This window comes from Cheilinus undulatus, linkage group 12 (assembly GCF_018320785.1).
Source record: "Cheilinus undulatus linkage group 12, ASM1832078v1, whole genome shotgun sequence".
Lineage (NCBI taxonomy): Eukaryota > Metazoa > Chordata > Actinopteri > Labriformes > Labridae > Cheilinus > Cheilinus undulatus.
The window spans coordinates 14,165,109-14,178,047 of record NC_054876.1 but is presented as its reverse complement, the minus strand read 5'-3'; the positions used below and the strand labels follow the sequence as shown (position 1 = coordinate 14,178,047).

At 38.4% G+C, this 12,939-nt stretch overlaps 1 protein-coding gene across 1 annotated transcript in view; it reads right to left on the bottom strand.

The window, feature by feature from the left end:
- LOC121518684 (roundabout homolog 2-like) overlaps positions 1–1,184 on the bottom strand; it is a 161,836-nt gene extending 160,652 nt beyond the window's left edge. The window contains exon 1 of the mRNA XM_041801169.1: positions 819–1,184. Within this exon, the coding sequence (XP_041657103.1) occupies positions 819–873 (55 nt within the window). The 5' untranslated portion in view covers positions 874–1,184. The remainder of the gene's footprint in view (positions 1–818) is intronic.
- Between the last annotated feature and the right edge of the window lie 11,755 nt (positions 1,185–12,939).

Sequence of the window (12,939 nt, the reverse complement as noted above, 5' to 3'; positions counted from 1 at the left end):
ACACATCATATCACGAATCTGAGACGTGCATCTTAGAGGGTGAAGAAGTGATGGCACGTTTACAGGAAGGTTCATGTATGAATAACATGTAGGCACTGACAGTCAGGGGTGGATTTCCAGACTATGAGTAAGCATCTTCTCTATGGCACATTAGACATTTCTGCTACAGGACATCCAGTTAGCTCCATCATCTGCCTGAGCAACCTTTTGTATGAGGCCACATGGAATATGACCCCGAGATAAGTCCATTACAGCAAACTGTGAGCACAATTTCTCATAGTGCAGGTTGGCAACACTTCAAAGGGGCTATTAAACCAGCATGATAAAATAAATATTCAGAAAGGTCTCGTTTTTATTATAATAATATGAAAAAGTTAAAAGTAGATTGTTTTATTTGCTCAGCATATTTCAAACCACACTACTTGATGGAAAACAGCAATTCCAAAGCTGCCAAACATTTTACGCACGTAACAAATGTGTTCAATTAGGACAGACCTTATGAATAAATGAGCAACTTTCGTCTAGCATGAGCCATTAAACAGTTGGCCTCGCACAATATGGTTATATTACACCAGGAGTGCTTGAGCCAGCTATGACATGCCACATCTGGGAGGAGCAGTGGAGAATTTAATCACGATATTAAAAGGAAAAACAGATTTAATGTACACAACGTGGGAAAGCACGCTGGATATCCTCCGGATGCACTTGAACTGACATGGGCATGGGTCGTATACGCGTCAGGTCACAGCCCAGTCACTTTGTCCAAGGATAAAACATCATTTAAAGATGATTTAAGCAGAGATGTTTGATATACTTACCGTAGGTTTGGGTGCACAGAAGTCCACAGAGAAATAAATACTGTAGAGGACCCATTCTGGCATATTGGCCCCGTGGAAGCTATCGGCGCATGAATTCCTCCTCAAGCGAAACCACAAATCAATTAATCAATCAATCCTGCTTTCACCTGTGCGACTTTGTGACGATAAACTGTCTCTTATTAGCGAGCTAAAGCAACCGAAACTGTTCTCTCAGCCGCTGAAAGCAGCCATTCGCGTGTCCATTCTTCCTCTCCAAGAGCGCACCAGTGGTAAGCAGTGGTCTGTCTGTCGACTCGCCGACACGTTGGGGAAATTTCTGCAGTCACCAATTGCAAACATCACCGACGCCCAGAGATACTCCGTTTAGCGATGGCTTTCACCCCTCTCGCGCGACCCGCATTTCTTTATTTCCGGCACTTTCACCTGGCCCGAGCGTGGGGGAACGCATCCATCCTCGCGCGGGACAAGTTGGGAGATGAAAGGTGGAGCTGGGCTTCAGTCAGAGGTGAGAAGCTGCACGGTGCAGCACGGCTCAGCCCCTCCTCTCCTCCACTCCGCTGCCCGGAGAGAAACTAACCGGGGAACACAACACACAATAGGTCTGAGAAGCTGCACTTTGCATTCTGGGTCATCATTTATGGACAACTGGATACTAGAAATGGCATTTAGTGCCTTGTTCACCTTTTTCTGCAATCAGCCTGATAAATGCACTTCACTCTATCGTTGCTCCATTAGTGATATTTGTCATGATATTAGTTGTTTTGACCATTTTACGCATCACTTTTTTAATTGAATAAATGTGTTAACAGAGCGGCTAGTGAGTGCTATTACATCTGTTTAACAGCACCTCTCCCCCACAGATCAAAACAACAACAATTAAATATCCTTTCCTCATAATTTTCTGTCAGTGTCTTTTATTCCTCTCTATCTGTTCCAACATTTCCTAACGAGCAGCATATGAAGGACGCTCTCTTAGGTCTGCTTTCACACATTCAGCAAATCAGGACAACCCAATTAAAACAAAGAAACAGCCCAAAGCTAATGTTCTAGTACGCAGCTCTGCAACTGTTATTTTGAATACAGTAGATGTCTCACTGAAGACATTTCTTTTGTGTACAAACAAATAAATATGCTTCTTTGTCTGGCAGATCTGACTCCACAGTTAATGAAGTATTTCTGTTGTATTGATCTCCCACTTTTTTCCCCAGTTAGCTCCAAACGAGGCTTGAATGACCCGAGAAACGCATGGAAAGTGCAATTACATTACAGAGTATGGTGATGAAGATGGCAGCAGCAGTAGAGGAGTAATTATTGATCAGCTTTTATTATCTTTTGTGTACCTCTGTGTCATGTAGATACTTTACTCATTGTTTTTATTATGACTTTTTGACATTATACTTTTATCACCAGTGTTGTCATTAGGATTTTCATATCTTGTATGTTTCTGCTGTCTGGACTTTTATCACTGTTGGACTGGGGTTGGGGGTCTCCACCCTTGGTGCTCTATTGTTTGAAAAAAGCCATTAAAGTGCCCTTTAAATGGATTAAATTTAACAGTCTTTGTGACTCTCCAATTCAGTGGTTCCCAGCCTTTTCTCCCCCCCCCCCCCCCCCCCAATATCTAAGGAAAGCTAGCCTCCCATCCACATTATTGATATTCGTGTCGGCCATTTTGTTCATTATTATTCTTCCACGCAGCTATCTCCTCCTTTATACTTTGTCGCATTGACACCGTTTAAACTTTTTATAATTCTGTTTCTTCGTCATTCGACTGCTATGAATTTTCTCATTTCTAGCTTTTATAGTTTTTAAAATATAGCTATTTTCATGCTATTTTAAGTCATTTCTATGCTTTTTCAGCCATTGAATACAATTTTCAGCTACTTTTAGGCCAAAATCAGCTATTTTTATGCTATTTTTAGCTATTTCAAGGCCTCCCCCCAGCTATTCTCAGGCTATTTGAAGCTTTTTTAGGCAACTTTCAGCTATTTTTATCCTTTTTTGAGCTATTGAATGCCATTTTTATGCCATTTTATGCCATTTTATGCTATTTTCAGCTATTTTTGTCCTTTCGGCTATTTTCAGTTCTTCCACAATTCAGCTCTCAGCATCCCCACGCAATTGAAATTGAAATTTTGATTGTTTTCACTGACAAAACCCCAACATAATAGACCTACAGTACATACACCTGCTCCTGACAAAAGATCTATGTATAAACTATCCATTGTTACAAAGGTGTTTAAGAGCCACTAAGAAACTCTAAGAAACAATGGACTATCCGTTAATTTTTCGAGAAAAAAATATGAAATTTTCAAGTTTAAAAATGTGCAAACTTACAAGAAAAAAAATACATTTTTTTTACTGTAAAAGTCATAAAAGAAGATGGAACAAACCTGGATTTTTTCAGATTGTGAAGTGGAAAAGTCAGAAATCAAACCACTGTTTTCAGTTAATTTACGATCTTGTTAATGTATGGTTTTTAAAAAATGGTTTCTTATCTGATTTTTTAAATATATGTACATATAATTTTGACAACCTCAGAGCAGACAGGGTCCCTTCTTCCCCCTGAGATCTTTAGGCACCCCTCTAAATGTACAAAAATTGACAAAGTGCCCTTGTTGGTGCAATCTAAGTAGACGAAATTTAACTAAGTACTCTCTGTTGTGCCCTCTTAACAAAGGAACTTGTTGAAGTGCCTTCTTTGGTGCAACCTACATGGACAAAATTTATAATGTACCCTTGCTGGTCCATCTAAATGGCTAATGGGGATCCAAATATATGAATAAATAAAGATCAATAGATATTTCATTATTGTATGCATGCCTGTGCCACATTCCCATCCTCTTGTTCCAACCTTTCCTTGATCCTGTGGCGTTTTTTTCATCAAAGTCAAGGAAAAATTGGACAGGAAGGGACTTGAGAAGTATGCTTTTGGACTTTTATCCAGGCACTGGTGGCGGAGGTGCTGACTGATGACATCACCAGAGGCTGAAGATGTCGTCTGAGGCTGGTGGGATGAAGAGGCTGACCACAATGGGAAGACTAGGATGGACCAGCTTGTCAAGTTGGCGGCAATGGGAAGGATGAGGGTCATATTCAACTGACTGAACTGGTGGAAGAGAAAGCCATAGTTAAAACACAGCAGCAGTAAGACAGGCTAACAATGGAGTTTGCAGAAGTGAAGAAGGGATGTGAACAGTTCATTAGGATGTGAAAATGAGTGAGAATGTGTACCACAGTATGAGGATGGATGATAAAACTAGCATGCAGAATGAAGTCTTATTAGCTGAACCTTTACTAGAGCTACAGCAAAGCAGTGATTGTTAACTGGTGAGTCAGGACCCAAAAATCTCTTCAATCTCAAGGTGAAAACAGATTTCTAAAAAGTAATGCTGATTAAACAAATATACTTAAGATGAAATGAGTGACTGCATAAAGGCCACCAAGACATCTATGACTACTCTGAAGGAGTTACAAGCTTCAGCAGCTGAGATGGGAGACTCTGCATACAACAACTGTTGCCCAGGTTCTTCACCAGTCAAAGCTTTATGGGAGAGTGGAAAAGAGAAAGACACTGTTGAAGAAAACTCAGATTTAATCTCTACTTGAGATCACCAAAAGGCGTGTGGGAGACTCCATGGTCAAGTGGAACAAAGTTCTTTGCAACGTCACAGCTCATCGTCAAAACTCAGGATTCTGAGTTTTGGGAATGACAAATGGTTTTGCAAGTGTGACATAGTTAGCGACGTATTCAAGACTCCCCACAACCATGACCCAGCAATACTGGCATGTCAGAAATTTTCTTACATCGTTGTCTAGTTCACAGGTGTCAAACTCAAGGCCAGGGGGCCAAATCTGGCCTATTGAACAGTTAAATCAGGCCTGCAAGATGATCTCATATTTCTGTTAAAACTGGCCCCTCAGTATGAGGTCTGCAGATTTTCACAAGTATAAAAAATTTAAAGTTAACCATGATGATTTAAGATATCCTCATTAAGTCACAAAATCTGAAAAAGTAATGAGTAAAAATAATTAGATAAGTAGTCAGGAATGTGGGAAAAGAAATTAATTTGTGTTTTAATTTCACATTTTCAATTTTGCATCTCACAGTTAGGACTCAAACTTAGAATTTAGACTTTCTAATTTCATACTTTGAGTATTTCAACTCATAATTTTGACTTCTCATATAATATTTTGAGCTTTAAGATTCATAATTCTAATTTTTAAGTGATATTTTGACCTTTTTAACCAATTATTTTGTATTTTATCTCATATTTTCAACTCCAAACTTTGACTTGATAATCCCATAGTTTGACCTTTTAGACTCACAATTTAAAATTTTGAATCATATTTTGACTTTTAATTTCATGAACACAAATTTTATTTCATATTTTGACCTTTAAAACTTGTGATTTTGACTTTCTTTCTAATATATTTGCCATTAAAAAAAAACAACATCAAACAATCTTACCATCAGTGGTAAGTTTTTTTTTTTTCTTTCACATTTTATTACCCATGAAACAAGGTTGACAGTTTATGGTTAAAAAGGTGACCCTGTTAGGCCCTCATGATAGTCCTGAACCCAGAATCTGGCCCCTGCTGTGATTGAGTTTGACACCCCTGCTCTAGATTGACACTCTGACCTGACATCAACGACGTGAATCCTAATGTCTAGCAGGGGATCATTTGCTCCTTATCTTGGGATCATCATTTACAAGATTCCCTACTTTTTCTCCCTCCGGAGAAGTAATATCTACATTTTATTTGATTTGATTTGTGTTATCACATGAATACCTTAAGTTCTATCTGAAGGAGAGCCAGTCAATATTGTCATCATTTTTGGAGATTTGAGGTCACAATTGGGGATTTGGGGTCACAATTCTTTTTTTTTCTGTTTCATACAGTGCACATGTATTACATGATTTCAAATAATCTTGTTTTTAAGTATTTTTTCACTGATCAGTCAAAACAAATGAATGTGGGGGCAGCTGTTAGCTAGGCTGAGCTTCAGCTTACTGAGTAAATGAGCATAAATGATTTAAATTATATGTTTGTTGATATAAATATGGTATTTATGACATGCTTATTGAAATTTTCTATATGGGGCAAAGGTTAGCTAACAGTTTGGTTGCACCCTGCTAACAAAGGCTATAGTCCTCCGAAAAGGTAGCCCAGGTTTGACTGGCTCCTTTCCCACATGTCATGCCCTACTCTCCCTTTTTCCCACTCTATCCACTGTCCTAACTGAATAAATGGAAAACCCAAGATTAAATAAAAAAGCAATATACACTGCTATAAGGATGAAATTTGTATTTCTCATGCAGCCCTGCTCCAAACATTCTCCTTTGCACTGAACTACCCTGTTAAAACACATTGTATTCAGTCAAAAATGTTAACAAAGCCTTCCTTTTTCACTCCAAGGTGTTTTTTTCATGTCCATGGTTGAAAAAGCCATTACAAAAGGAGCCCAGCTGTAAAGAAATGGCCCTTCATTCCTGCCCCCTGCCTGAGGTGCTTATCCCGCCTTGTCATCAATACTGCTCGATATTGTCAATAACGTTATAAATGCAGCGGCTCGCCGTGAGACGAGAATGAGCCGGGACTGCATCAGGTGCTATTGATCCTGGGGGTGAAATTAAACCATTTTTGGCGCTGTGTTCACAGCAGTAGATCGAATAATAATTGTGGACGATGGGTAAATCGAGTGTGTATGAAGAGGGGGGTGTGAAGTGAACACAATCATTTAAAATGGATGGATCTCATCCATCAGAGGATGATGTTTTCAATAGAGTTTTCCTGCATGATTGTTCTTGTGGCTGCTCTGCTCAGTTCACCGTGTAGTGAAAGCCTCACAAGTGTGCGCCTTTAACCAAACTCAAGTGCTAATAGCATTTTGGGAACAAAAAAGGGGGAAAGGACTTTATATCTGTCCCTGAAATCCATGCTAAGCACTGTTTGTCAGACTTTCTGCTGAGGGTAACCTTGTATGTGTCTCCTGGCTGTCGTGTCTTTCATAAGTGCTTTTGCAGAAATTAAAAACCTCACAAAAGCCATCAAGGTGAACTTCAGTGACTGGAGAGGACAACTTCAAAACATCTTAGAGTTAATTGTACCAAATAACAGTAATGATGCTGTTCATCATGAGCACTAAATGTTGAATATAACCCCAATTTCAAAAAAGTTGGGGCACTGTATAAAATGTAAATAAAAACAGAATGAAAAGACACAAAAATCTCACAAACCCATATTTATTCACAATAGTACATAAACAACATGTCAGATATTGACACTAAGACATTCTACCATTTCATAATGAAAATTACCTCATTTTGAATTTGATTGCAGCAACATATTTCAAAAAAGTTGGGACAGGCTTATTCTTGTTGTGTCAACAGTTGGCCTTCTTTGCTTTATTTTTCTTTTCATGATGCTTGCTATTGGTGAAAGGTCAGCACTCAAACTCTTCTATTGTGAAGCCATGCTGTTGTGATGGATGTGGCATGTGGTTTAGCATCGTCTTGCTGAAATACGCAAGGCCTTCCTTGAAAGAGATGTTGTCTGGATGGGAGCGCATGTTGCTCTAAAAGCATTGATAGTGCCTTTCCAAATGTATAAGCTGCCCATGCCATAGGCACTAATGTAACCACATGCCATCAGAGAATCAAGCTTTTGAAATCTTCACTGGTAACAAGCTGGTGGGTTTTTCTCCTGTTAAGTCCACAGGACACAGCATCAGGTTTTTAAAAATTGTTTGAAAGTTTTATTTATGTGACCACAGAACAGTTTTCCATTTTGCCTCAGTCCATTTTAAATGGACTTTGGCCCAGAGAAGACAGCAGCATTTTTTGGATTGTGTTCACATATGGCTTCTTCTTTGCATGATACTGCTTTAACTTGCATTTGTGAAGGGCATGGTGAAATGTGTTGACAGATGATTTCTGGAAATGCCCCTGAACCCATGCAATGCTTTCCATCAGAGAATAGTGCCTGTTTTTAATGCAGTGCTGTCTGAGAACCTGATGATCAACAGCATCCAATTCTGACTTTTAGCCTCATGCTTTCAGACAGGCACGGTTCTGGTTCTCATCCTGGCTCTGGCTCAACTCTGAAGTCTCAGAGCCTTGGTGCTTTCTAACAAACCAGTCCACATTCACAGTCAATGTGGACTGGTTTGCCAGAGAGCTCCAAGTTTCGGCATATAACTTGTTCTTCCTTGGACTACCTTCCAGCTTCCCCTGGAATTCTTTTGATGCCCAGATCACAATCAAACATTTTGTCTCCTCGGCAGACCATTTATTCTTCATTTTCCACTCATCTTCACAACCTAGAATTTGACACGCCCACTGATGATATCACAGTCAACAAGAAAGAACCAACTTTTTGGGGGGTTCCAGCTGATCACCAACTTTTCAGGCTCCAAACTATTTTTTTCCAGGTTTGAACGCAATCAAAATTGGGTGGCTTTCACACTAGGGGCCCGGCCCCAGATCCGAGTGCACTGGAGCCCAACGTCTGGTTCGTTTGGGTAGTGTGAATGCAAATGAACCACGCCTGGGTATCAGGCCAGGGCCCACTTGGGGAGGTGGTCTTGGGTGTGATTCAAGTGGACTCTGGCACGGTTCGGATGAGATGTGAATGCAACTGCGCTCGCATAAGGGACGGAGTGTCATATCAGCTTAATGACATCATTGTAAAAACTACACTTCTTTTCACAGCACGGCACTTTGTTCACATTTTTCCTCAATAAAGGGCGTAAATCGTCAGAATCCAGGGGGAGGGGAGGAATTGCGCCATGGTGCGGTTCGAAACAACTGGGCCTAATGTGAAAGCGCCCTTAGGTTCAGTAACCAGAATTTGCATGGAACCCTACCGGTCTGAAAGGCCTGGCCTTGTCCCCTGCTTGCAGAGATTTCTCCAGATTCTCTGAATCTTCTGATGATATTTTGTACCACAGATGGTGGGATATTCAGAGTCCACACACCTTTATCTTGAGGAGCATCTTTCTGACATTGTTCCACAAGTGTTCCAAAATGAACCTCTGCCCATCTTTACATCTGAAATACTGCCTCTCTAGAATGCTCCTTTTAAACCTAGTCATGTTACGGACCTATTTCCAATTAACCCAATGAAACTCATCCTACAGCTGTTTTTTTTTATTCATACTTCTTACTTCTTCAGCCTTTTGTTGCCCTGTCCCAACTTTTTTGAGATGTGTTGTTGCCATCAAATTCACAATCAGCTAAAATTTTTCATGAAATTGTAAAATTTTCAGTTTCTACATCTGACTTTTTTCCTTTTGTTCTACTGTGGATAAATATGGGTTTATGAGATCTGCAAACATTGCATTGTGTTTTTATTTAAATTTTACACATCACCCATCGTTTTTGGAATAATATCTTTTTATTATTTTTTTTGGAATAATTATATCTAATCCTTCAGAGAGTTAGCAGAATAATAACCAGGCATGGAATCAATCTTTAGCCGTACATTAAGTCTTATTGCAAGAAGAAAATCTTGAGTCTAGACACTGAAATTGTGAAAATTATTGACATTATCAATGATAATGATATTATCAATGATATTGTCAGTGTTAAGAGTATTATGAGGAGTTTGAACCAGCATGAGTGTTACACATAACAAACAGTGAAAACACAGAGAGAGATTTCAGAAAGCATTAAAATTTCTCATGATATAGTTACATCTCTCATAGCAGTCCATTTAAAGGAACCCGGAACAGATATACAGCATCTAAGTGTTAAAGTGTTAAAAAAAAAAGGGGCTTCCAGTTTCATTAATCCATGTTAAAAACAATGGACTACAAAGTTACCCTTAAAGCTACTCTAAATTGCTGAGGTTACATAACATTTGAAGGCCGAAATCACTATATTTCTTGTCATTGTGCATATGTCATGGATGTAAACTGTATGTTTGCCCTTATGTCCCAATAGAAGCTTCAAATTTCCCACCAAGTGAAATGTAGAAAAAAGAAAATAATACCCTGGAGGAAGCTTGAAGTGCTATACACTTAAATAATATGAAATCAGGCACAAGTGCCATTTTCTTAATCACAATACTGTGACTAAGTATCTTACATTATAGAGTTTGACTTGTGAAAATACTCATCATCTCCTACTGTGTAACACTTTATAGTGGTGAGAAAATACAACCTGGCACTCCCACTGAAAGGGTCCCCATTTGTGAAAATGTCTTCATATATGTGCTGAGAGATGGAAAAAAATGTGAAAAGGGAGAGAATGGCACCTGTAATAGCATGATGGCATTTGATATGTAACATAAGGTCAAAAAGAGAATTTACCTTTATTAAGTGTGGTGATTTGATGTTTATCTTTGAAGTTGAATAAGATGAGCGAAGCAGAGAAAGACTCGTCATACACAGAGACAGGCATGTTTCCAGGCAACCTCACATTCTGCCGCCTTCCTCTCACGAAAAAAAAAAAGAAAAAGCCAAATCAAAAGGGGCTACCGGCTCCCATTAATCTACCTCTCCCTCTCTGTTGATCACACATAGGAGACAGTGTCAAGGTCACAAGTTTTGTCCGCACCATTACCTACTCATAAGCGTGTTTGTCCAAGCCAGGAGTGCTGGAGGTAACAGATGGTGTATGTGACAGTGTGCTCATGCTCAGCCTCAGTGAGAGGAGACGGAGTAGACATGTGTCCTGACCACAAAGCCCAAACCTGGGCACAAGTGACAAACGCCTGTCCAACGGCCACGGCCTTCACTCCAGAGGACACCTGACAGTTTCAGAAAACTTACACCAGTGATTTGAGTATTTTCATGTTATGTACAACTGCAGTAAACTGATGCAGAAAGAATGAATGAAAGACTGAAAAATGAACTATCACTCTGAAATGGGGAATATATAGTATTTAAGTCTCATATTTGACTATAACAAAGTGTCAAACTGCATTTTAAGTTACAGCATCAAATACTGTAATTGTAGTTAAACACCATGCCATTTGATCTTTGTGTGTCAGTGACTTTAACATCACATAGAGATCAAGACAAACAGTGGAATATACTGAAATAAACAAGATTAATGCTCCATATAAGATTTTTTTTAAATCCAATTCCATTTCCATCTATGGAGCCTACAAAACTGCATAAGCCTTACAATAAATGAGCTGTCCTATGGCCATACATAAGGGAGAGGAATGGGCTGCCTCCTCAGTATTTTCCAGAAATTATTTAAATTTTCCTAGTGAGCCTTTTTTAGCATTTCTTTAAGAGGTTTTAAATTTAAATTTTAGATTAAAATTCTAGAATGTATTCAAAAATACATGGCAAAGATTTACAAAATTCCAACAATTCTCAATTTTAAAGAATCTCCTTATATTTTTCAGATAAATTAACAAACGTCTCTGAATATCTGATAACATTACCACCACTACTTTTCTACATATTTCAGATGAAAGAACCTAACTCTTTCCATAAATTCCATGGCAAACTTTCAGGAATTCCTGAATAAAATTTGAAAATCTAATCTGAAAATTCTAAACAGTTTCAGAAAATATATGATTAAAAACAATCCTTAATATTTCTGGAAAATTATTTGAAATTCTGATGAAAACTCACTGACAATATCCATTAAAAATGCTGGACAAGTGTCTTAGTATGCTTAGTGAAAATATCCCATGAATTCCTGAGTTTCCAAGAATGCCCAGTTCTAAAACCATTTCCTGATGTGTGTTTTCAAAAGATTCAAAGAATTTGACAAAATGCCAGAAGAAATATTTACCCAAAATGTCTTAGACATTTCAAGAATTTGCATTAAAAATCACCCAAAGTTCCAGAAATTTTCTCATAAAATTCAATTTAAATTTCCAGGAAAATTTCTGAAATTTCTAAAGTCAATACTTGAAACTTTTCCTTAAAGGGTTTCCAAAAAAATCTAGATAACTGTTCCCTAGAACACAATTTTCTCAATTTCCAACAGTCCTTTTTTTTCTTTTTTTTGCAATTTTCTAAAATATCTCAATAAAAATAAAATATTCAATATTTTTAGAAAGGTTCCAGAAAATCCTAGAAGACAATTTTTGAATATAATGAAAAACCTCAAAATTTCTCCAAATTTTCTGAGAACAGCCCAAGACAGCAAACCATATGAAAGTGACTTTAAACTCAGCTGAGCAACATTTGTGTTCACACTGATGTATGCACTGATTGACAGTTTTTAATTTCATACTAGTCTCACTGAGAATAATCAGTACACCCTTAGACCGCTCATTCATCAGGTCTTTTTGGACTGCAGTCCACTCTGTCCTTTAGAGCTTTGAGTGATGAATAAATCTTGACATTACTGAACTGTAAAATGTTCCATATGAGATCAATTATGTTGTCATGTATTGTATAACCCATCAGCTGCAGTGACTTGGGCCTTTGGTGGCTGTGCTTGGTTTCCGCCTTCTGCTTCCCCCACTATTGTTCAGGTTGGCTGAGTTCCCAAAGTTATTAGGATAATGTGTGGGTGTTTTCATTGCTGTCAGGGAATCATCTTCTGTGCTGCTTTACCAATGAAATATACGCTATAGAGCACCTGACCAAAGAGACTCTGGCTGACTGTGGAAGTAGGGACGGTCCAGCTGCGTGTTAAAGGAGCAAATCCCTAGAGGAGATTTGCTGCTTGAACAGTTCCAACACTGCATACTCAACCTTGAAACAAGTCATGGAAATTGATAATCACGTGGCAGACTGGAGTAAAACTCTAAAGCCTTACACAGTAATAACAATGGCAGATCATATTCAAGCAGTGCTGCTCATAATAATAGAAACTGCTCTTTATATGTGAATAAATAAATATATTTAAAAACAATAAGAAGAAGAGTTTTATGGGTCACTTAGCAATGTTTCCGTCATAGATCACAGTCAGCATGGCTGCTAGAAAAGTCATCTAAGGAAACTATGTACTGTTGTGAATGGAGTCTGTCAAGCTTGAAGTCCAAATATTCAACGTATGCCATATTCTTGAAAATGTGTTGCTTAACCTTACATATTGTGTTATGTATTGTGCTGTTTGTCAGCTGTTTGAATGAGAAACTACTGTAGGCAGAGCTTCATGGAATAAAACTTTACATTTCTGAAGACATCATCATTCAGTGC